Raw genomic sequence first — 26618 nt, 5'->3', positions numbered from 1 at the left:
TTGTAGGAAGATTTAAAATTATTCTTCCAGAAAATAATTTAGAAGTTTGTCCTCTTGCAACCCCAGGAGGTGAATATCTGGAAAACTGCTTATCAATCGCTGGCAAGTATCCTATGTGTTGGGGGTTGCCGTTGGGATGATTTTAAAAAATTAATTCACAAGTTGATCATTTTATCGCAAACCCTTGTGAAAATACGTAAAATGAGTTATAGTTTTTATGCCTTTTGGAAAATGCTTGTATGGAGAGTCGTGTACTTTGCAATGATAAGAGTTATTGGTTTCAACTACCCTTGATGATGATAAAAAATGCTACTGTTTTATAAGCTGAGCATGGCTTTTAAAATTTCAGAAAAAAAGTGTTCACTTTTTACCGTGTACATTTCTATGAATTCAAAAGAACAAATTTCACTTTTAATTGAAGTAACATTTTTTTATTTGTTGTGGTCTATTGCCCTTAAATTACCTTGTTTGAATATATTATTGTAAAAAACAAGACGGTTTAACGGTGAAAAAGCAAATGTGGCTAGTATAATTTCAAGATTAAAAATATTACGTTGGATGGAAGTTCCAGTGATGTGAAGGTCAATCTTTTGTACTTTTTTATTGCTAGGGAATCCTTCCGTTTCAAAGGTTGGAAGAGATCTTTTCTAAATCTGTAACCTTCATCAAACACTACCCTACAACGGATTCTTATTTGCTCACAGATGTTTTAAAGACCAGGAACTATGCACTAAATAATTACATTTATTGAAGTATCATTGTACACACACACACACAATAGAATGAAAGGACCGTTTCAGGTTACAACCATTGTCTAGTTATTAGATTTACACCGAACAACATTTTAGGAGCTACTTACAGCCTCTTGAAAGAAACTATCACTCAATAACGATGTGCATCTTGCTTCCACAGACAACGTTTTTTCAACACCTGGACATGGGTCACCTCCGAATACACTATCTAAGATTTTGATGGAGCAGCTGTTTTTCCCTTGGCATTCCTACAAAATATTATTACAACCAAAATCAGACAACATGCTTACTACTTTTATTAGCCTCGTTTTTTTCCCACCTATCTTCTTTCAATGAGCCACTATATTTTTCATAAAAGCTTTACAAGTTTGCGTGGCAGCAATAATTTTCTAAGCCTACAGATTATCCAGCGATAATAACAATAACTTTTAACTGTAATACTCAAACAAATTATTGGGTTAAGCATTTTGGAAAATGTCTTGCATCATAGCTTTTACCCAAGTCCACAATGTCAGAATCTTGCATAAAAACTGTCAACAATTTTACTTTTCAGAGTTACTAGACAAGGACTAGTGTGAAATAGAGTTAGTTTACCTTGGAGACTATTGACATGGAACTAGGAGCGTGGCAGTTTCCTCTAGAAAAGTTCTGACAACTACCTCGGGGAGTACCAAAGCTAGCAAATGTTATGGAGGATATTGTATGTCCTGCTTGACAATATAACTGAAGTTCGGGTATCGTATCATCAGCAGAAACTTCTTCACGAATGAGATCTGCATTTACCAACTTCTGCAGAGGTGGATGGTTGGATTCTGATACTTGAGCACATATTATTCTGGACAAATGTAACTTTACAGAAATCTCAAACGGATTTCCTCCGGTTTCTTCCAAGATAACGAGTAAATTGTTGGATACTCTCAACCATGATCGTGGCACATGGTACCTGTAGACCAATAAGTCAGAAGTTAAGGAAAGCACAACACTAGGACTGGGAACACAAACTCGTCTGAATTATCTAATTCTAGTAAAAACTTCCAGTATTAATGTACAGAAGTAATGCTGTATACTCCTCAAAATCATTCTAATAATTATTACAAACTTCATAAAGGAAGCATTATATTACAAACCAGTATTAATTAAATATCATTGGAACATAAATAATATTTTCCTCATTTAGTGATTAGTCTTACAATCAACATGAGATAAATGATGCAGTGAGAGGCTATTTATAATTCGTTAAGTAAAGTCTTGTGGAATTAGATGAAATCATGAAACCAGCAGTTTTAACCACTGCGAGAGTACATACAATGTTTGGGTCGGTTTTCCACAATTTGTTGTACACTTGTCAGAATCATATGCTCCACGATAATCACAGACTTGTTTACATCCACTTTTTGGAGAAACCCGAGTCCAGTATCTTCCAATATGGTGACCATTCACCCAAGCCTGACCTTTCCCCATGCTTTTCAAGTCAAGAGCAACTGGATCTAGGCCACCAGGAACATCAAAGTATGCCTGCTTAAAATAAATAGGTGTTATTGTTACTTAGGCGTTAAGATAAAAAAAATAGCATTACGAGAGAATGGCCAATGGGCTTACTTTGCACCTTCATAATCTCAGTATTCATATCATAATATTAGATTCACTAATTCTGTAGTAGTGCGTTGAGCATAATAACTACAATAAATAGATAACTAAACAACTTTTTAGAGGCAAACACAGATACAATACAACGTAAAATGCACAGGAATCATAAATCTTCCTAAAATAGATCACACAAATATTGAAAAGGGGAACTATAGCAGATCAAAACAATTGTTTGAGCATCAGACATGGAAACCTTGTCAGGAAGGCCATGAGCCCCATGTAATATAAGAAAACAAGTCTATCCACAAAATGAGGAAGATAGCTTCTCTGAAAATACATTCTGGAGTTGAATCCAGCTCAATACACCATACTCCAGCAGAAACCACAATTCATAGTACCCTACTCTTTCCACTCCCAAATCCTCTAAAATGGATAGAAAAAACAAGTTGAAAATTAATTTGAAAGGTCTAATATTTCTTGGTTAGAATGTCAGCGATAGAAGTCTTAAAGTCGTATCTTATTCTTCCTCTGCTTAATTTCTTGGAAATATTTTGTCATAAACATACTTTGAAGAAGCTTTCAAAACCTGTTTCTCATCAAATATCCTACATTCACTAACTGGCCTACCCAAACATTTACTCTTGCAAAATTCTGTGCTTCAATTGTCCTGGGCACATATAACATTCATTGCAGTTGAAGATTTCACTAACTAGCCTACTCAAACATTTACTCTTGCACACCCTCCAAGCTGTTCTGTTGGTTGCTACTTAAATATGGTGGGAGAAAAACTTTTGGTCGAGAGACAGGTTCAAACCCAAGATCAAGGGTAACATGAATGTAAGATAACCACTACTCTAAGATGGTTTTCTGCTAAATAGATGACAAAAGTAAGTTTTATCCAATTTCTTTAGTATAAAATTATGTATATGATATTGTACAGGTTGATGCTGCAAGCCATTGGTGCCATCAGTGACCCACTAACCTAGAACCCTGATCTCAAGTCAGGGTCCCATCTTGTTCTGATAAAATTGTGAAGATGGTATCAGATCTTATATACTAGCTATTAGTATAAAATTTTGGCGTGGTTTACTGCTATTTCTTTTTCTCTCTCAACTAGTGGTTTGGGTCTTTACTTGTTCGGCTAAATACTCAGTGACTATATATACACGTAAAACTTACAAAACGGACAACTGAGTTTCTAGTTTTATTTCAACAAAATTCAGTTTCTTATCAAGTTGGAATTCAATTGAAAGGTTCTCTGGATTCTTTCATCGTGTCTAGAGCAGCGTACGAAGCCTAGGGCTCAATTCCCTCCTCTTTTTCTCACCATATTTTGGGTTTCCACATGATTCTCCCTCCTCTTCTGTTTGATTGTTTTATGCCTTCTCTTGCCGAATTCAAGGAATAACCCAACAATCTCATCGATTACATACTGAATACTTAGTTTTCAATCTTATTTATTCTACTTTTCCAATTTTTCTTAGTACAGGTTAAGCCTTGGTCATGCTTGTTTTGAAGAAGCATTTTACAGGGGAGAGACTAAGTATTAAATCACGAGATTAAGTTTGATTCTTCGACAAATCAGTAAATTATCAAAATACTTAATGGGTTTAATAAAATATAGCTACCCAAGGGTTTGGTTAATTTTATATGTTTTCGTTGTCCGGGGGAGGGTACATATAGGCTACCTTAGGTCAGTTCAACCTCGAAGACAACCAATAACTGGGTTAAAAATTAAATTAAAAGGAATCCTGGGTGCGAATCCTGATCCTGGAAGTTTTCCTATATTAATTTTATCCCAATTAATTTGCTTATTATTTCAATTCTTGATTTTTTTTTCCTTGAATTCTTTATTTCAAAATCAACACTGAATTTCAATTAATTTCTTTTCCTTTTAAATAATATTAAATTGTGATAATTACAAATTCAAACACGTGGTTCTTATGAATGCAATATTATTACTTAACGACAGTCGTGGACTTGCATTTTTCCCTTATCAATTGTGGCTACGGTTGTGAAAAGTGTACCTTCTTGAGTGTGAGTTGTGCACTAAGTTTTGTCATGTACACTAGGTAGTAGGTTCTACTCTTTTCTCTTCTACTATCGATCCAAAAATGTCGCTCTCCCTACATACTTTGGTGTGTCCCTTCAACCTAAAAGAACTGAATCATTGTTAGTCATTATTATGCACGTTATTAATAATATCATTTTTGAATTACGTCCAACATTTTGTCTTGTAAAGTCCCAAGACAGTTAAAAGTGTTGTTTGAAGGCTCTCTAGGCGTGGATGGGTCATATCAGTTCCCCAACTCAGTTGCAGCAATGTCGATCTCCTCAACTGTTTTCTACTGTTTTAGTTTGCAATAGTGTAGCATAAAAATCTGATTGTATAGAATCTAGTTCAAATTCTAAATATTTTCCATTTGAGGCATTCATATCTAGGTCATTCTAGTCCAGATGTACAAAAGCTTTTGTCATCTTCTATTGTTTACATATCCCTCTTGAGCTTCTTCTATATTATTTAACTTTTGTTGATCATTATTCACTAATTACTTAATTTATCTTTTGAAAGCCAAATCATGTTTTTAGGGTTTTGGGATTCATGCATTTTCAAAAACTTTTCAAATTGACTCGGCTGGTGAGTTTCGTCCATTTACGCAATATCTCAATCAACTGGCCATTAATCATAGATTAATTTTCTCTCACACACCATCAAAATGGTGTTGTTGAAAGAAAGCACATACATGTGGTTGAACTTGGTTTAACATTCCTTCCTTGTTCAATCTATGCTTCCTTACAATCTTTTGGATCATGCTTTGATAACTAGTATTTACTTGATTAATACACCTTCAAACTTGTTCAATCAAACAATTACCCCTATGCTAAAAGTTAAAAGTAATTGTCAAAATGTAACTCTTTCTATTTAAGAGCAGAACATCTTAAGCACTATGATTCAATTGTAACATGTTCTCTGGCCACAAGAGAATTGATCCAACCAACAAAAATCTCATCCTTAAATTTTGAAATTCCTAGTGAAAACTTCTTTCCCAACAATTTCATTATCACACTACAACCGTGTGATTGAATAGGAAATTAAAATTAATTGAACTTGAATAGCTTTCAATGCAATTGTTACATTTTCATTTGGACAAGAAAATTCCAATTTATTGAAATTTTAATTTTCTTGTTTTAATAGAGTATTTCAATTACAATTAAATACAAAAATTTATTTTAATTAATGACCATACGCCTGTGCATAAATTTATAATTATCTTAATCATTGACCATATGCTCTATCTGTCACTCATGAATTAGGTAATACAATTATCAGTATAACAGTATCTTAATCAATTTGCATGATTCTTGTTTTTTAAATATTTTGTTAGGCATTCTTAAATTAAGCTTCCTCAAGAGAAAAAGAGGGAAGCTAGTATGAAACTTCTAACTTGGTCATAGAGGCGCTAATACCATGCCAAGAACCAACTTTCTAAGGGGCTTAAGTCCTCGTGGAGGTTCATGAATGAGTTGATATTTATAACAAATCAATGTAAATAACTTGTAGGCTCTTTTCATTTTCTATTTTCTTTCACTCTACAACAGTTCTCACAGAGAAATCACTTCAACAGATCATAATTACCTTGTACCATGTAAATGTGGATGGGATGCCATCAGGGGTTAATTTTACCCACCCTGAATTTTCATTCTCTTCACTGTAAAGTTTTAAAAACTCGCCCTGCAGCCCAACCTGGGATAAAATCAAATAAAGTGGAACCAATATTTTCAAATTCCTCATAATATATGAAGTACAATTCCACAAATATAGAATGTAAGTACATAAGATGAAAAGTATAGAACAACTAAATGAGCTTCGAATAAAGATAATCAAACCATGACACACCTAGAAAACAAACCACTAAAGTAGCATTTTAAATTTCTATGGAGTGAAGGCAGAACTAGAATGACCACCTCATACAAAAAATCAAAACTAAGAATTTTGTTTTCCAAAATTATATTATCAGACTTACCATGAGAAGGTTGAAATCCTTAAAAATACAAAAAAGCCTCGAACAGGCAAAACTTTAAAACCTATTCCTACAAGAGCATGTAAGAGAAAATTAATATTCAAAATCCTATTTTTGTACAGGAATATTGTTCAAAACCAGAAAATATATGGATATAAGAGCTTTTTTAATATTTAATTTAGCAGGTAGCTTAGATGAGCCTAGATGTTCTGTATAGCTAAGTTCAATGCATCTTAGGAAGTACTGGTATCTTCATTTTTCTCTTGTAAATTGATTTGACTAATTGGCATTAATCATCTTTGAAATAGTCTTGAATATTAATAGGTGCACACAGGTTTATTTACAAAGAGTGCAGCTAGAGTATTCGTAATTAGCTTATGTACATCGAGTAATAACACTTTATGTGGAACTAACTGATTGACTCACCCTAGAAAATATTTGAAAGTTGGTCATTTAAATCAGAAGGTCAATTGTAGTATCCAAATTCAATAAGGAACTATCTAGAAACGAGAGATAGAGAAAGCATGTGCATTGGGCTTGTGTATTTGCTAAATCTTTAAGAATAAAGCTGTAGTGTACTACTCGTAGACCCAGTAATATTTTCCTCTAAAAACCAGCTAATAATTCATATAGTTATTTGGGATCGGTACAGGGTTTAAATATTATATACATACCTGATGGGTCCATAATGATTTTGAAAGATCTATATCTCCATTTTTAAATCCAGTGATCTTTATTGTACCTCTGATCCCTGCTCCATCCTTCTCAATAAATGCACCATAATTCTGCAATATTGTTTCAAATGAGAATATACGTATAGTCAGTAATCTCTATCCCTCAATTGTTTTATAGGAGAATATGCTAAAGAAAAGTCACATAACGATGAACAGGAATATCCTGTTCATATTAATGCGAATACATTAGATAATCCTTTGTCATCAACTCACTAATGACAAAGAGCATACTGTTGTAATTAGAGGAAAACCTTTCTAATTAGACAAAATATCTATAAAATCTTTTTAATTAGAAAAAATATCTTTTTCCGTATATTGTTTCCTTATTTTCCTTATTTAGAAAATTAGATTATTACAAATAAAGGCAAGGAGAATATAATAGACATGAATGAAAATAATAAAATCCATTCTCTTTCTCAAGAATAACATATAACTAAAACATATAACGATAGAGGTATCAGTTAAAAACTATGTTGGCATGTGCCTTTATTGCCAACACCCTGGTCCTGCCTTAATATGTCTTGTACTTTTATTTTGATAGGTTTGATGGGTGGATATACTTCCACCTCAACTAGAGACATGGCTTTACTAATGTTTGCAATGTTTGGATAGTCCTCACTTTAGAAACTGTTTTTGCAAGGTAGAAATAGACCTCAACTATAAATTATAATAAAATGCAATAATTGATAGACAAATGGATGTAATTAATATTTTCCGTCATTACGTAGGCATAATATTTGACATTATGCTCTTCCATTCTTCTGTCATTACTAATATACATCTTATCGAAATGAACTAGTTTGATTGATCAAAGACAATATCAGTGTATGAATTATGAAATTTAAGCAATCACCATAGACCTACACAACACATTACACTTGAAAAATAGATAAGTTTTGCATTATACAAAAGGATAAATGTCAAAAATATAATAGGAATTTCACCTGCAAACCCACTGTTTGAGTTAACAGTGTTAAATCATTGTATCCTGGGAGAAATTGAAGAGACTGGACCACCTTGATCCAATGACCAACAGCATTACCTTCACTTGGACAAGAAATTAAACTACATGAATATATATAAACAAAAGAAATAAATATTAAACCTCTAAAGCACAACAATTATGATACAACTGATGCTTTGTTTTGAAAAGATGGCAGACCCATTGTCTAAAGTTAGGGATAGTGCTTTATAGAGACAATGACACTACGTAGTCCTTAAAAAATTATTATTGTGTGGTATAACCACAATCTACAAAATTTGAAAAAATATATTTTTAGCATATTTTTGTAAAGGTATATTTGATATTCTTGGAATACTAACTCACTGGATCTGGTGTTCTCTAAAGAGTGGTTTAGTAAGATTGTAACGATCATGATGAATAGCTTCTATTATATTTCTTCTTTCTATTGTTCCTATTTTAATTATTTTATCATAGAATCATCATTTAATATCTTTTGTGTGGGAAACAAGTCTTTCATATCTTATTTGAACACACAGAGATGCTGATATTATAAATTTTTAGTTTAAATGACATGATTATATATACAAACTGTTAAAGGTAAAATTATTTCAAATGTGTTGAGTGGCATCTGTATATGAAAACTATGAGAATGATACACTGATCATTTGCAATAAATTTGATTTGAACAGAAAAACTCTATGATTTATGTGTTGTAATTTCATAGATATTAAGGGGGGTAATTGCTGGTGTGGACCTTGTCGTATGATTCAGATGAAGGCTACCCTGAATCGAGCCACCTGCACATTGCATGAGCTATCGATGAGGATTCCCCCTCGATGACATGACATGAGATGACAAGATAGATGATGATGATAATTAATTAGAGAGTAGAAAGAGTTGTCTGTTAAATGACACCATCTTCTTGAGGAGACACAATGCCCTACAGAAGGCTGAGCCACCTCATTTTGGTTCTCTCATGTAGCTAAACCAATAGTATTTTACTATGCACCTTTTGTACGTTTTACAAATTGTTAATTTATTTTCTTCTCAAATTTTGTCATGCATCTGTGAAATAAATGTCATTATATTTACATCGGTTAATTTATAATTCTTTTACGTGTACTCATTATATTGGATTTATTTAGAGTAATTATCTTCAATTTCATAGTAATTTATAATTTGTTTTGAAGGGAATAAATTACTCATCCATTACTGCTCCCCCTTCTGGGAACCGAGGTTGTTATGCTCTTAATTATATTTTGGTTCTCTCGTTTATTTACAACAAAGCACTAGAAAGCTGAGCTGTTGGTTACTAGCCTTCCAGAAGGATATTTCTATGATGACCACTGTGGTTTTATTTTGGAGTTTGAGGCATTTTATATCTATACTGTGAAAGACTAGTGTTGAATATATTTTCAGCATAGAAACTATATAAACTATTTTCCAGATTTGCTAGACTGTTTATATACTTTGAACAACAGTTTATAAGTTTAGGGATATTAAAATTATAGAAAAAAATATTTGGTAAATTTGAAACTAGAATTTGTTTGAGATATACTTTTGCCAAGTATTGTATATGCTTGCCATGTTGTTCTCCTGTTTCAGTTAGTTTAGCCAATTTCTAGCTAACAACTCGAGCTTTGGGTCGTCGTGATGCAGGATAAACTCTCTCTTCTAATAAAATGTTAAATTTCCGAAAAGTCAGTCGGGCATGAGCATGCGGCTTGTGCATGATAAAACATGAAAGAGATATAGTATCAAACCTTTCACGTTTCTTTACCTAAAAATTAAATTTATGGGATAAGTGGCTCATAACAAACAGAATCTAACCGAGGTATCCTCAAACATTTCAAAAATGCAAGATTTTATAACAAAAGACAGATTCAAAGGGATAGAGTCTCAATCAAGAGCTAACAACAACAAAAGTCCAAGGATTCTAAATTCTTAGAATGTTAATTTATCCCTAACTCAACCCCACAAATTGTGGGATAAAGTTAAGCCTAAATCCACTTATTGTAGGATAGAGTTAGACTTAAATCCACTTTCTAAGATGATATGAAAGCCTATAACTAAATATTTGTGGATTTGATAGTGTGTGGCACGATATGATAGGCTCAGTAAACCTACCTATGTAAGACTAATCATAGTGACAAGGTTGCTTGTAATTGTGGTGTACATGAGTATTCTTATTTAATATGTAGAATATATACAACAATATGAACAAGATAAATATTTAATAATGGAAATATTAGATAAGATATTTTCTCATCAAATCATATCATATCTATGTATTTAATGAAATATTCAAATCATATCTCTGATATAAATAAACACAAATAAACCATTTGTACATAATATAATTCCTCTAAAGTGTCAGACAAACACTATCTAGATCGTGAGTGTTATTTTTCCCAAGCATCGCTGAACTTAAAACAAAATGCACATGCTAAGATTCCTCCCAAGAATCTTCCTACGGAAGTTACATAATAAAGTGCATTATCCAGAATAGAACTTCGATTAAAACAGAAGAAATAATACTACAGTTACCTATAAGCTGGCCATTGACAAATACTCGCAGTATATCACGGACACCATCTATTGTAAGTTTTGGACGGACATCATTTTCCTCCCAAAACAAGATGTCACTGTCAGAAACGGATATTCTGCATTATATACACATTAATGAAAAAATTATTAGAAAACCATTGAATCAACATTTAAAAATGCTTTAAATTTTGATGAATTTTTTGTTTATTTTATTGCAGCTTTGTGGAATTCAAATCATGTTTCCATCGATGGAATTCCTTTTGCAGATATACGAAGGGAAAACTGTATAGAAGATATCTTCTCCATAACCTTTCATGCTTCTTTTGTTAGAAATAAAATCATTCATAAGCCATCTAACTTCAACTTTTAGTAAAGTTATTCGTTGACACTGTAACATTCTATGATCAAGTAGTTTGTCACTGCCCTTGTAAAAAAAAAAATGCTAAACTTAAGTCAGTGGTGTGGGCCTGTCCATTATTGTCCATGCTTCAACACTCTGTGACCTTTCACCTAAAACCTTAAGTTTTCAAGAAAGTTGGTCCTTGAAACCTATAGCTATACTGAATTCCTCTTTATCTAAAAGAAGACAGATAACAGGTAAAACATTCATTTTAGATAAAAGTAAGGCATAATACACACTGCATGTACCATATAGTGAAAGTAAAACAAGCCAAAAAATATATAATGTGACACATTTGGTATCATTGCAGAGCATTCAGCAGGGAATAATGACCTGGTTGAATACCAAAGATAGTCAGATTGATCCTTTGTCACATTTAAGTGCTCCCATATACCTTCAACAGTGAAACTGCTCTTACTCCAAATATTGAGTGGCTCTTTTGTAGTCATCCAAGACTTTGAGATGTAGTAGATACCATTGTGGTCCCTACTTTGCTGGGCTGGGAAAATATTGGAGACAGTTGGCAAATCAAATTCTACTAGTTTGACAGAAGTTTGAGCTCTAACCTGTGCAAATTTAAAGAAGAAAGTTTCAGATAACTCCAAAATAATATAACAATACTACAAGTGTCGTATTGACCATTTTCAAAATAGAAATTGCAAAATCAATAGACAACAAGGATTTTGCTTTGTCAAAACCATCCTGCGCATTATGTATTTTAGAATTTTTTTTATTTTGTCCTTGTTGTAATTTTATTGGTTATTACAAGTGTATCTTGTTATTTAAACTAAATTATGTATTTATAAAAATCTTGTTGGAAGTCTTACGTCAATTGGAAATAAGGACAATTTAGAGTATATATATGTGATACAAGCTGGTTTTGTAGGATTCAGTTAGACTTAAAATCAACTTCTTAATAAATGTACATATGCATATACGTATACATATACATATGTATAAAGGTGAATATCACTGAATCATTAAGCAAAAGTAAATCATTAATAAAATAACTTTCACACACATAATATAGAGAGGAGAAACAAACTTATGTCAAGCCAACACTTTTGCAAACTCAAAATGTTCCCCTGCATAAACCAACCTTGGCAGTATTGAAAACTGTATTTGTGCAATCTGGCAACACACTCACAGACCATGGTGGTATAGTGTATCTTCGACCACGAAATGTCACCGTTGCCTCTCTTTTTTCATCAATGTTGGCAAGAAATGCTGAGCATATGCTTGGAGATTCAAAGGAAGACAAGTTCAATCCATCAGGGTGAACATTTGCTTGGTATACATGTGCCTGAAATTGATGAAGAAAAGTCATTCAGAAAATAAAATCACCTATATAATTTTACATACAACAAGCAAACCTTATAGCACATGATGGGATGGCTATATGTGCTTGTGAAGACATGTTGTAATAAACTAACTAGAAAAATATGCAGAAGCATTGTCCCTAAGTAAAAATACATTCTTTGTGAACGTCTATTGAAGCATAGAAAAATTGAATACAAATATTGGGAATGATAACAGTAATGTAGTTTTGGAAATAGTAGGAATAGGTTATCAATGAGGTTTCCAGAACTGCAGAAAAAAGTTGTGCTTATTTTCTAATTATATTTTTGTATATATAAGATGCATTCATTCCCTGTTTTAAATTACTAAAATGCCTTTAATTTATTAGGTAATAAATAAACTTATATTAACTTTTCTTTGGTCCTTAGTTTTGTAACTTATTTCTAAGACACATATTTGACCATTTCTAGTCTAATTATTTGACATTTATCCAATTGTTATTTGATACTTTTGATATTTATTTAATTATAATTTCTTTCTTTGTATTTGACATTGGAGAAAAGAAAATGTATATCCTTTTGACATTGAATACTTGATAATATCAATTTATTTTAATGATTTTTGTTTTTTGTAAAAATATTTAATTATTACTTGGAGCAGTAAATAGGCAGGTGCTAGGATATCCATTTCTTGATGGGATGGGAATGGAACAAAAATTTCATACTCGTTAGGTATGGGATGGGGATGATCAGATAATCAAACCCACACCCACACTCATCCCTGTACCTGCCTATTAAGTGTTCTGAGCATTATACGTTTTCTTTTTTCCAATGTCAAATACAAGGAAAAAAAATTATAATTGTATAAATATCAAGAGAATCAAACAACAATTGGGTAAATATCAAATAACTAGAGTAAAAATTATCAAGTGTGTACCATAGAAATAAGTTACAAAAAACTAAAGACCAAAGATAAGTTATTGTAAGTTTATAAGATTGTTTAATAAATTAAAGGTATTTTAGTATTTTAAAATGGAGATGGATATAAAGACGAGACAGGGTATTGAGACGAATATGGGGAAGAGGATCCGAAAGATATACAAATACCTATTCCATACTCAATCTAAAAAGTCAAACATTTTCCATACTTATACATGTGCCCTATCAATGTGAGGATTCTCTATCAAAATTGGGACAGGTTCTGAAAATATTAAAAAAAATGGGTTCATTTGTCATCCCTACATACAAGTATTCTTATCTATATTAAAGAAGAGATATAATAATACGGAACAAAATCAATATCTAATAATGGGAAACATTTAGCAAGTCATTTTCCTTTCACATCATATCATATCTCTATTTAATATAATCAAATCAAATATTTAACATAATCAACTCATTTATAACACTCTTCCTAAAGTTGAGGCATATGTTCATAGGAGAGAAGTTTGTTACAAATATCATCAACGCAAGACCTCTTGAAGACTTGGTAAACTATGACACGGCTTTTAAATATTTTCTGGACATGACTTTCTCTTTTTCAAAGTGAAAATAAATCTTGAATATGTTTTATCTTTTCAAATAATATCTTTAACAAATCCCGAACATACTTGCATCAAAAGACTTTGTAGAGATATAAGCTATTAGTGAGTCACTATCTACTAACAATAAATATTGGTAGGTCTCTAAGTGTAACTACTATCAATAAAATATTAAATGCAGTAAATCATAATGATTGAAACTTCTATGAAATATTTATTTATTTCATGCTAGGCTCGAACCTCCTGCTTTGGACCCAATTTTATATATGTTGGTGAATCGGCAGTAACCAGGGCAGGCTCACAAAGTTTCAACGCAGCATGTAAATCTTTCAAGTGACCCCATTTTGGCTCATGCAGCAGACCTAGAAAAACAGGGTTCATCAACCATGTTAAATGCTATAGGCAATATAATCATTAGCTACCATCTAAACAACAGTCTTATTGTTATTCTTCCACATACCATACTCGTCAATTGGGGCATCATAATCATAACTTGTAATTTGCAAGGGGCCCCCTGCAGTGCGGCCAAAATTTGTTCCGCCAAAATACTGTAATATAAAATAGCTTGTCAAGATGTGGGTTACTGATACTCATATCTACGGAGACTATAATATACATCATATATAGATAAACCCTCTATATCAGTATATACTCATCGTAAGTAATTTCGAAATATAATAAGAAAAACAGCTATTAGAAGATATCACCATATTGATTATTAAGGTTATTTATATTAAAATTCGTTACCATAAACAGATAAATGGAAGAACAAAACAAAGAACAGGGCATCCTATACAATGCAAGAGACAAATAAGACATTTAAACCATCAAAAGCAATAGGCAATGGTTGTTGTAGCCAAGCTGGACTTGAAGCTTGATACTTGTTGCATTGGGAAACACAACAAGTTGCAACAAACTGTGTCACTATTCTTTTCATCCCAATCCAAGAAACAGGGATTGAGCCAACCGCTGATAAGCTCTGTACACTCCCAAGAAATTCTTCCAGAAGTTTGAAAACCCATGTTGAAGATTTTGCATAAGTGACGATAATACCCTCTCAAGCCCAAAAATCCCCTATAACCTTGATTGTTTTAAGGATGCACCACTAATATATGATGTCTGTTGGAAGTCCCACGTCGGTTAAAGATAATGCCAATTTAAAGAATATATGAGTGCAAACCTCACCTTACAAGCCGGTTTTGTCGGATTAAGTTAGACTTAAAATTCACTCCTTAACATGATGTCAGAGTCAGGTAGTATATCCTAGCAAGATTTGTGTTTGTTGGCAAATCATTCCACCCATTATCAGACCATTCATTAATGTCTAGTCCACGAGATGTATATACCTCGGCATGAGCAGAGGTGTGTTGGAAGTCCTAGATCGACTAGAAATAAAGTCAATTTAGAGTATATATGTGAGTACAAACCTCACCTTACAAGCTAGTTTTGTGAGGTTCAGTTAGACTTAAAGTCCACTTCTTAAGCGTGTCAATTTTCTGCATGTAAAAACTCTTGTTTAGGAAATGTGTCCAGCAGATCTTACCAACAACAGCATTGAGACAAATCTTACATTTCATGGACAAAGTACATGATCCAAAGGGCTTACTCATTGATTCAACCATTGCTTTCAAACGCTAAGTTCCTCCTTATAAGCTTTCATATCAAGAGTCATAAGCAATAGGATATTGGACAACAACAACAACAACAACAGTGGGTACTATTGCAGCGAAAACAAAGCTCCCAAGATCCAGATTTTTGATACCAACTAGAAAAAGAGAGTGACTTTACTATTTTCATTCAAATCAATTACATTCTCCTTATCACTATTTGTAGCAATCTAATCTTCTAAAAAAGGGAAATAAGGAAACAATATATTGAAAAATAATCTAGAAAATCCTACAAATATTTTCTCTAATTACGAAGATTCTATAGATATTTTTTTTAATTAAGAAAATTCTATAGATATTTCCTCTAATTACAATAGTTTTCCTTATTGTTTTTAGTTTATAATCTAGTTTCTATAAATTGGTGTAAAAGCTCTTCCAGGGCTATGTGGGTTAATACACATTGTGACTACAAGAATGATGAAATCATGAGTGGAAGCATTGGAGAAGTCTTTAGTAAATGGGCATCAATTACCACAAGGCTTGAAAGAAAAATATTTCATGCAAGAGTGAAACCAATGGAAGCAAATTTGGAATCCCATCTTGCGCAACAAGATTCACACATCGCACAGTTGGAAAAGATTGTGGAAAGATTTGTGAAAGAAGATGTGGGAAAGGTGCTAGGGCAGCAAATTCTATGAATCAAAGAGTCTTTGATGAAGCTAGGCAAGAAGAATTAGGAAGTGTGTGTTGGAAGTCCTACATCGACTATTGATAAGGTCAATTTACAGTATATAAAGTGGGTACAAACCTCACCTTACAAATCGATTTTATGGATATGAGCTCTTAATATAGTATTAGAGTCATGCGTTAGAATGTATCCCACCAAAATTCGTTGCTTGTTGGGTCTATTATTCAACCCGCTGTCGAACTACCCATTAATGTCTAGTCCTATGTTCGAGAAGTATATGCCTCAATGTGAAGGAGAAGATGCTATATGAAATTCTTAGTTTTCTCTGTTTCAATTTACTTTCTTGTTTCTAAGTTTCTGATCTAGTTTCTATAACTATGTCACAACAATTTTCCCTAAATCTCCTCAATAACATTGGTAAAACGTCTTCCCAAGAATGGTTCGTGTGATTTTATGCCAGAATTAGAAATAATTAATTGTTGCTCCCTCCATACTAATGAAAGTTAACCTAAGCTTAAGGCTAGACATACTACACCTAAAAGAACTTTTCCCTTGCTAACCATTCAAGGGGTCACTCCCTACAAAAAAAAGTCATTTCCATCCTCTTTATATGTGAAAGTTATCGATCCTTACAAGTTGTAGAGGATTAATTATACTCGAACTACTTAAAGAAATAAAGAAATGCATTATCACCTATTGTGAGAAGGAATTCACAAGGGAGATCCAATACCAATAACATGAGTCAAATCCACATAAGGATTGACATCATCTCCAACTAGAACCTTAAGACAATAGGTTTATCAATGGGTCATCTTTCTTTTGTGGTGCTTAACTTTATCATTTTTACTCAGTGTGAGACTAAGACTCAAGCATAGAATTCTATCAAACTCTCCCACAAGTATAAGTCCCTTCCACATTGGTACATCTCCCTCAAGGGAAAGCATTTATAACCATGAGTATCTTACTAGTGACCCTTACTTGTACCACCATTCAAAGAAAATAGGACACATTTGCCTAAACCTTAATCGGGAGATTTTCAAATAGGGATCATATTGACTTGTTTAAGCTGGCCACCAAGTCAAATCATCGCCTTTGATACCATTGTTGGGTCTTCGAGAGGATTCACCCGATAGATTTAGTACAAATGAGACATGAACCAAGCCCACATAACCTTACGGGAAAGGGTTTATGGGTTTTCTTTCTTATATGATGCCCAATTTTCTCATTTCTACTCAATGTGAGACTTAAATTCACTTGGATTCCTAACATCACCACCTTTATAATAATTACATTTTTAAAATAAGAATGTACAAATATGTTAAAATGGATAGAAAGATTTTAAAAATATTTTCTCCTCATCAATATGAAGATAACTCCAAGACACAATTAGTATTCCTAAAAAACTCCAAGACAACTTCTTGGTAAACTTTATAAGGAACAACAATGTTTATGCTAATATGTAGAAAAAGGAAGAACACACACTTGAGGGACTTTCAAGAGGTCCTCACTTTCCACAAATCTCCTATTTTCCTTAGAATACTCCAACAACCCCATTTCCTCCCAACCCAGACTATTTATAATAGTTAGTTACAAGAAAAGAAAAAATATCTACAGGAGGTTTATAACTATCATTTTTCAGTTATTAGTTTTATCCCTCCTCTTAATGCCAAACCTGTCTTGACCCAACCTATCAGATACCTTTATCCTAATAATTTACTATTAACCATATTTATACCTTTGAGTTAATAAAACCCCATAACTACCGTACACCTATAATCTCCTCTTTTATTATTTCATCTAACATATACTTTTAAAGTTGTTTGGGTAGTTCATTCTCTTGCCTAAAAATTTCAATTTGATGTTCAAAATATAAAGCAAATTTATTAACAAGAAATGGGAAAAGGTAAGGTAAGATAGAAGCATGGAACATATGTAGCAAAATGTGCCAAAAGAACAGCAATATAATAAAAAGCCCTCCAATATAAACATTGGACAAGAATCCTTCATGAGACTACCATCGGTTAGAACAACAAAGAAGCTAAAAATGAATTGTGTACCATGTAATAATTTTGAAAGCTTCCGCCACGTTGGAAAAATCGTGCAACTGCAAAAGCAAGGTCTTCAACAGGTCTATGAGGTAATTTTTCACCCCACTGTGTATACCTTCAAAATCAGTTGGAGACAACCAAATTATTTATAGCCACAGTCAAATACTGAATCAGCTCTCGACATATTGTTGCTTTTTACCTTCTATTTCCAATCAAAAGTTCAACATAGGTTTATGCAAGTACACATACAAAAGCACAAAATGCAAACATAGTTGCTAACCTAAAAGGTCTATAAGCAATTTATATAATGTTGAGTATTGACTGGTAAAGTTGAATTTATATTGTCGTTAAAAGTATAATCAGACATGCCTTTTAGGTCCTTGTTTCAGGTACGCCAATTAGTAAATACTTTCCTATTATTACGACACTTCTCCAAACCACATAATTTACAAAATTAGAGAACAAGCAAGAAGTACATATAGAAAGTGAAGGAGGTAATGGTCGAATGTAGCCCAGTGAAGTCACCTCCTTAAAATGCTACAGTGGAAAATTGGGAAGTGGCTTGTAGTAAAGAAAGAAGACTTTTAGTTGATAATTCTGTTTAGAAAATTGAAAGAAAACCATCGGACTGGACAAACTAAGTAAGCATATCAGAGATATAATATAAAGAACTAGAATCTCTCCTACCCCTAGGTGATATAGACATATACAACAAGCATGCATACAGAGTACAGAGAACCATGTAGACAATTTAACATGTTGAGAAGTGAGAACTGAGCCACGGGTTGCTGCCAAAGACCACTGCTTGTTGAGGGCAATAGAACTCCATTTCAGTAAAAGAGCCAATTACTACGGTTGACTATAGGGTTTCAGGAAAGAGAATAGCAGCTTCTATGGCAGCTACCGATGGCCTTTATTGCACCTTGCTATGTCACAATAGTAGCCCCTATTGCTCATATTAAAAGGTAGTCCCTCCAAGGATGTATTTGTTCATACCATCCATCCCAATTCTCTGTCCAAATCGTTGGTTTGTTATGAGAGTTTGGTTTAAATCCATCACAGTAGTAAGCATTGCATGTATCAATCTGTGTACAACAATATTGATTTATTAACCACTTGAATTGTTAGTTTTTTGAAACACAGAATATTTTAACTACATTTTCTGTTATTTTTTCAAAATCTATAGGAGAGACCTGCACACATTTTAATTTTAGTAAGTATAGGTAAATGCCAGTAACAGTTATTTTCAATTGTGGAAAGGCATATAATTTACAATATCATATGGAGCATCCTGTTGTCTACACATGACCCATGGGACCCCAGCACCAAGACTTAGAGCCATCTTAGCCGCCCATTTAACATACTCTTTACCTCCTTTGCCATAGGAGCTCTCAATGTTCCCGTATTCATTCTCAATCTGAAATTCCAGTCACATGCTTAGTTAAAGATTGCCTTCTACAAAGGGAAGCATCATATTTAATACTTGCATGAGCTAATTCCAAGATAACAGAATAAAACATAATCAATAGTTATCTAACACGAAATATTTAAGTGTGTCCATAAGTTTGAGAACTAAGTAATTTGAAAATTGGATACGGTAATCAGAATACGTCAATACAGAAAAAGGACCACATAACAAGCATCGACAACTAAAATACCGCATACAATTTCTATATATTGGATACCTGTATTATATAACACCACCTAGATAGGTGATTCTGATAGACAAGGAAAAAATTAGAAGACAAAAATAGGAAAAGTGTTGTATTCAGTTATCAATAATCTAAAAGCAGTTCACTCCTACTAAAAATAAAACCTACCTAGCAGAGAAACTGTTAGGACTTCCTTTCTTGAATTACAAAACTATTGTTTGAAAACAAAAGCTCCTATGATAGGTTTCTGAATTGCGCACTATTCCCGTACCCTATCATCCTACCTGTTCTTAGAAAAAGTACACAGAAATACCTCTATTTCTCAAGTATCCAACAATACAAAATGACCAAGGTAAACGAGTTCACCCCCAAAGGAACACTCTCCTTTTATACACCAAACTCCATTTTACACATACTCAGTTTTATAACCCCCTACCTGGTTTCACCAGGACACTGTATAAAAGAATACATTTCCCCAATAATCTATAACAGCAAAATAGAAGATTTTCAACTAATAGTAACAAATATAAAAACTAATTTGTCAGTTATTTAATCCGTTCTTTCTCCTATGATAAACCTGTAAAGGTTTATCAAGTATCTGGGATCCAACAGAAACACAAATGCAATGAGTTAAAACAATAATATAGAGACAGTTTTCATCGCCAATTTTTTCATTATCAGGACTATGAAAAATAAAATCAATTGACATATATAATGACCAAAATCTACATTTTTCCCACCTGCAACAAAATTATAGGACCACCTTGCCAAGAAAACAGCATCTCCTCTCTCATCATATTCACCATCTTAGAGACAAAGCGCTTCATCTCCTCCTAGGTTTCGAAAAAAAGTCTATCAAAATCATGTTAACATAATCCTTTCCAATTAAATTGACATTTATTCCATGATTTTAGGAGTTCACAAAAATCCCACCCCTAGATTCAAACATTGAGGTGCAATACAGGATATAAAAACGTGTTCACACACTAAGAGGAGTTTGGGCTAACTCCAGAATCGTGGACTATGGGTTTAGTGCTAAACCCTACTTAAATATTCTAGCCCATGTGAGATTTTAGTTTTTCCCAACAAAGTACAGATGGTTGTTAAGTCAATCACAGTTCATATCTAAGAATGCTGAAGAAAACGAATAAAAATCACATATGAAAAAAGGAGAACAAGAAACAAATGACAAAAGTCTGTTTACAAACAAACAAAAAAAGAGACTAATGTCAACCAACAAAGCTGTCCACCTTGAAAGGTTCATTGTTTGTTCGAAATTCAATACCAGGGATATCACGCAACCACACTGGGAAACCCCTGCAAAAACATAGCTCGTGAATCAATCAACAAGTTGTCAAATACTTATCTACTTTTAACGAGAGAAATAAGCCTTGCTGAACAGAAATAAGCAAACAAGAGGTGAGTGTAATATACCCAAATGAGCAAAAAAACCAAAAGGAAAACAACTAAAACACAAGCAAAATCAAAAGAAGCAGGTGAATCTATGAGTGTAGCAGGGACGTAGAATCTGAAATCCCTATGCATAATTTTCCAACTACACCCAGGTTTCAATACATAACAGATGGGTAGCATCAAGACAGTGATGATGATGATAAAAAAAACATCAAGACAGTGGTGATATAAAACAGGCAATATCCAAATACAGAAACAGGCAAGATCAGCATGTATTGATCACAAACAAAACTTAACTTGTGTTCCCATCAAGTACCAATTATAATACCAGCATTGTACAAGTTTGTGTTTATTTCCTTTTTGTGAAGCAGGAATTATCCTCACTCTGGATTTTCTTATTTGAGTAATTTAATTTGCACTAACAATCATGCTTGTAAACATAACTTCACATTAAAAAAACCTAAAATCATAATTTAAAGCACAACTTCTACATTAAAAAAATATTTAAATTAAGCTTCAAAGCACAATTTCTATATCAAAAAAATACTAAAATCTTGTTTCAAAGCACAACTTTAGTATTAAAATAAATAAACAAAAAACAAAAAGGATCAAAGTTCTACTTAAAAGCACAACTTACCCATTTACCTATTTTTTTACAAAAGGTAACCAGATCAGTAATTTCCAAATAAAACTGCACCATTTTAGTGCTTTGCCTCGCATAAAAGGTAAATGATTAAATGAAAACTGTTTCTCACTCCAAAACATTACTCCAAGGACTTTCAACAAGAAAAGATGTAAAAATTGAAGCATGGCATAAAAGTTAATTGAGGATTTTTCCTGTTTAGAAGTGTAATTAATTAACTAACATCATGCAATCTCTTGTTTTTCTATATGGAACATTCAAATTTAAGAAGCAAAAAAAAAATGCTAAACGATAATATATGAAAAAGGCTGAGACCCAAAGTTCCACTCGGCGCACGCATAAGGGCCTATACGGAGAAAGAAATAGAGTCCATGAGCTGCTGCTAACTTCACAAACTTCACAAGATCGTATCTCCCTTCAAAATTATACTGCATATGTGCAAGCACATTAAATGAAAAGGGAATTGATATTTTAGTATTAATAAAAAATATCAAATACATAGTTGAAGATACAAGACAAGGTCACTGCCCGGAAAGCGGGGAGAAATATAATTTTCCACCTGTCCTCTCACTGGCTCATGCCCATTCCAGAAAACATAAGTTTCAATCACATCCGCTCCACCTTCCTTGCTCTTTGCAATCAAGTCAGGCCACATCTACATCATACCAAATGCACAATAAGACACTTCCATATCCTATCATGGTTAAATGAGACTGATAAAAGAATTGTGATTAATTTGGAAATTTAGTTTCAGAAGAATTTTCAATTTTCTATGCAGACAGATATGAAATTCAAAACACAAGCTCACTTGTGCTGAAAATGCCGAAATGCAAAATCTCGGATGTTCATGATAATCGAATTCTTGTTTCTTTTTTTTTTTTTTCAAAAGCTCATTCAGGATACTGAGAAAAAAACAGCATTAGTTTCTAAATTGACTTTTGAGAACGATCTAGGTTGATGGAGGCAATGAAACAATAGCAAAAAATCAAACAGAGCAAACAAGCTCTAAGAGAACTCAATTAAACAGAGAGAGAAAGTTAGAAAACAAAGGAGAGAGAAAACTTCAATGATTCAGTTAAATTGCGGTTTCATCTTACTTTTATATTACAGTTCATCCATGGCGAAGAGTTAAATTAAGATGAGGAATTAAGACCTCGGGAGTGGCGCGAGGATAGTGGATTCCGGCGGAAATGAGGATGCGGCGTTTGCCGTCGAGGATGAGAGCGCGGTGGTCGTAGGTGACATTGAACGGTTTGAAATACTCTTCTGCCTCCGTCACTCTTACTCCATACTCGATTGTTACTAAGCAAACGCAAAAAAATATCACTGCCACTATCATCTCCTTCCTATTGTTTCCTAATCCTCCTCTCCGCAACATCTTCTTCAACATTGCTCTTCTCCAAGAGACTCTTCGTGTGTAGTTCGCAACAGCAACCACCGTTGAAAACTATATAAATTTTGGAATAAACGATTGATTCTTTCTTCTAGTAGAATCTATTCAAGATGGCCATGAAATTTGTCTCGCACTTATCCATTGTCTTCGTCTTGCCATTTATTTTTTCAACAACTATTAATATATATATATATATATATATATATATAAATATAAAAATATGAGAGAAAAAAATTATAGAGGAGTTTGCTTCGAATTTTATTTATATTTTCATCTTTTTAATTATAAAACTATCAAATGAATTTATTTATTTTTCAATCCAAAGAGGTTAAAAAACATCACGTTCAAAATTATTTATTAAAAACCAACAATTCTTTTTCATATCAATTTGTTAAGACAATATAAGGAAACCTTCCTATTTTAAAGTTTAATAAATAAATCAAATAAAATTTTATAAATAAATTGCTTATTAAATGATGTTTTATAAAAATAGTGTTTTTTAACCACTAAAAGACAATTTTAAACAAACAGTGGCTATCGAAGAGAAAACAAAAAGAATATATGCATATAAGCAAGTTCTTATAGTATTTTTCTTTTTCTACATTGTCTAACACTTTATTTATAAGTGTTTTAGATTTGATTTGAGTTATTAAATATGTATTTTATTTGAAAAGTATTTTTGGTTATCTTTTAAATGCAGAATTTAATTAGAACATTTGATCTTTAATTCAGTTGAGTTAAATGATAGTTAGTTGACTATTATTGACAGTAGAAGTGGTTAATACTAGTTGTAAATCAACAGTGATGAAAGTCGTGTCTTTGTTAAAGATTAGTATAATTTCTTAAGAAATTTTAAAAAGAGAATTAAAAGTAACTTAAATTTTTATAAATATAAGTATATTATTGTTTTGCTTTATAAATATTTTTCTAAATGTTTTGTTAAACATACAAGCATCTAACCATAGATAATTTAACTCTTGTAAAAGTTATTAAATGTTGTATTACAAAAAAGTTTTAAAACATTATTCAAACTTTCTTTACGGTATTTCTTGTTCACTCTTTGAAGATAATTCTCTTTTAAGAACTTTCTTTACGGTATTTTTTGTTCACTCTTTGAAGATATTGTTCACTCTTTTGAAGATAGTTCTCTTTTAAGAACTTATTCTAAAATTATGATTTTGCTTTCTGGCCGCCTTCTTCCTACACCATGGAAAATGTCAAAAAGTATGATTAATTAGTTGGCAAAGTTATAGGTTATATAATTTGTAAAAATGTATGGATCAACCAGTTTAGAAGTAAAAGAAAATGTATATGACGTCTGGATAGGGTAGTTCCCAAAACGTTTTCTTCTTATGTTATTTGGAATTGTCTTTCAATGAAGCAATTTATATTTCTGACCAGATAAGTTCCAATTTGTAATTCAAAATAATAAGTATAAATACAAATTCTGCACAATTTGGAATATATTCCTTTCACTTTTTTGTTTGTTAATTTAAATTTTTGTGTAGTGAAAACAATTATTTTCTTGGGCATTGATGAGACTTGTCTGGAATGTGTTACGTAAGTCTTTATGGGTACAACAAGAAACTTCATGGATGGTAAAAGATAAGGATTTATATATTAATAAAAGATAAGGATTAATGTTATTAATAAAAGATAAAAAAATAAAAATAAAGCAAATGGCTTAGACCTCATCATCGCACACACAAGGGAAAATTGGCAAGAGTTTGTATTGAAACATGAACAAAAAGTCTAAATGAAACTCGTAGCATCGTACTTGTGAGGCTCGCTATCATTTTGATACACTTACAATATATAAAAAGTGTCCTGGTATGCAAACTCTTCGAAAGAAAATAAACTAGGCAATGTGCCTTTTGAATTCTCAAATTATAACAATCATCCATATATTACAGATGTAAAAAAAATAATAATAACGACTTATATAAGCTAAGTCTAAATTAACACATAATGTAGTTTATGAAATAAATTATATGAATACAAAAAATTCTTAGTGTATGTTAGGTGTTAATTAATCAAAATATTTCTCACAATTCTTGTTATATGACCTTTTTAATTTTTAGTTGAGTTGAGTCTCATTTTCTTTGATATTTCTAAACTCTTTTCTCTTTAAGGATGGATATGTTAGATTTTGTTTTAACTTAATATAATCAATGGAATTTCTTTAATTCCTCGTCTACTTTATCAAATTATATTTTAATTGTATGTATTTATTTTTTCAATATAACACTTATTATTGATTAGAAATCATAATATATTAACACTAATACCGTTGATTTCATTCTTAATAAAATATTTAATAGAAAATTTCTCAACCACTTAACTTAACTTTCAATCATTTCAAGAGTAACAAATTTTTATTACATTACTGATTTTGCAATAATTATTTTCTTGATTAATCTATATAATTGCACCACCTTTAAATGTAAGGCCAAACAAGATACCATAAGTGAAAGAGTATCTAAAGAACAAGAGTTAATAAGATAGGTTAAACCAAATTTGGTACTCATTAAATGACCTTAGGTCATTAGACGACTAGGACTGTTAGACAACTTGACTATTAGATGACCTCGTGTATTAAACAACCAAAGTGATTTGACGTGTGATCTAATGGATCACTAGACAAGGTATCATTAGATGACTAACGAGGTAGATAGTTTTGAACTCATACTATGAAAATTAGAGTTGTTGGTGTATGTGCGGGTTAGGGTTGAGAATGCCCAACCTAGAGCCAAAACCACCAAGGTGGGCAAGAAGCTCAAGAAGGTTGAGTGGTGTTGGAGTTGGGGTTGAAACTACTAAGGCACTTAAGTATAGACTCAAGGGTGTTGGGATAAACTTAAATTTTAGGGTTTTATTAATAATTTTGTTTAAATCTTATTTTATTAGTTTTGGGTCTAGTAATATTTAGTTTGATTTTGGTAGAAATAAAATAGGAATATGTAGTTATGATTTTCTGCTTATCTGGATACAATATTATTTTATGATAGATTAAGTCGATTTTATTTTTAAGATAGTTGATATTTGATTTTCAGTGTTTATTTTTATTCCCGTAATATTGTAAGTATCACGAATATTTAAAACACTTCAATTATCAATGAATAGTAAGACTCAATTTTAGAAAAATATTTGAGTGTGTGTATCATGAGTTTTTCCTATTAGTGGTATCGAAGCTTTATGCTCTGAGTACGAGAGAGAGAAAGAGAAAGAGAGAGAGAGGAGAGAGTCAAACATTCTGAGAGAAAAAGTGAGTGCTTGATTTTATTTTTATTTTTTTTTGTGGAGAGATGGAAAAGGCAGTCAATGGGATT

The 26618-nt window shown here is 32.3% G+C and overlaps 1 protein-coding gene across 4 annotated transcripts; it reads right to left on the bottom strand.

Annotated features, from left to right (window-relative positions):
• Positions 1–576: 576 nt before the first annotated feature.
• On the bottom strand, positions 577–23449 carry LOC106768085 (beta-galactosidase 9). 4 transcript variants are annotated; one of them, XM_022783024.1, is made up of 20 exons: positions 23050–23449; positions 22456–22551; positions 22212–22324; positions 21091–21157; positions 20581–20673; positions 19462–19605; positions 19185–19273; positions 18198–18303; positions 14306–14393; positions 14086–14207; positions 12106–12309; positions 11340–11572; positions 10607–10722; positions 8814–8856; positions 8040–8160; positions 7036–7146; positions 5977–6084; positions 2059–2267; positions 1347–1695; positions 577–1000 (listed from the first exon to the last, which is right to left on the bottom strand). In XM_022783024.1, exons 1-20 carry the CDS (start codon positions 23284–23286, stop codon positions 845–847), a joined length of 2805 nt encoding a protein of 934 aa, XP_022638745.1. In that variant the 5' UTR covers positions 23287–23449; the 3' UTR covers positions 577–844. The 4 variants fall into 4 exon arrangements, 3 of the variants coding, with proteins under 3 accessions (XP_022638745.1, XP_022638746.1, XP_014508534.1); XM_022783025.1 differs by having other exon boundaries at positions 706–1000; positions 8040–8142; XM_014653048.2 differs by lacking the exon at positions 8814–8856 and having other exon boundaries at positions 706–1000; positions 8040–8137.
• Positions 23450–26618: the final 3169 nt, after the last annotated feature.

Source organism: Vigna radiata, chromosome 7 (genome assembly GCF_000741045.1).
Source record: "Vigna radiata var. radiata cultivar VC1973A chromosome 7, Vradiata_ver6, whole genome shotgun sequence".
Lineage (NCBI taxonomy): Eukaryota > Viridiplantae > Streptophyta > Magnoliopsida > Fabales > Fabaceae > Vigna > Vigna radiata.
The sequence above is the reverse complement of the archived record's forward strand: the minus strand, read 5'-3'. Positions and strand labels throughout refer to the sequence as shown.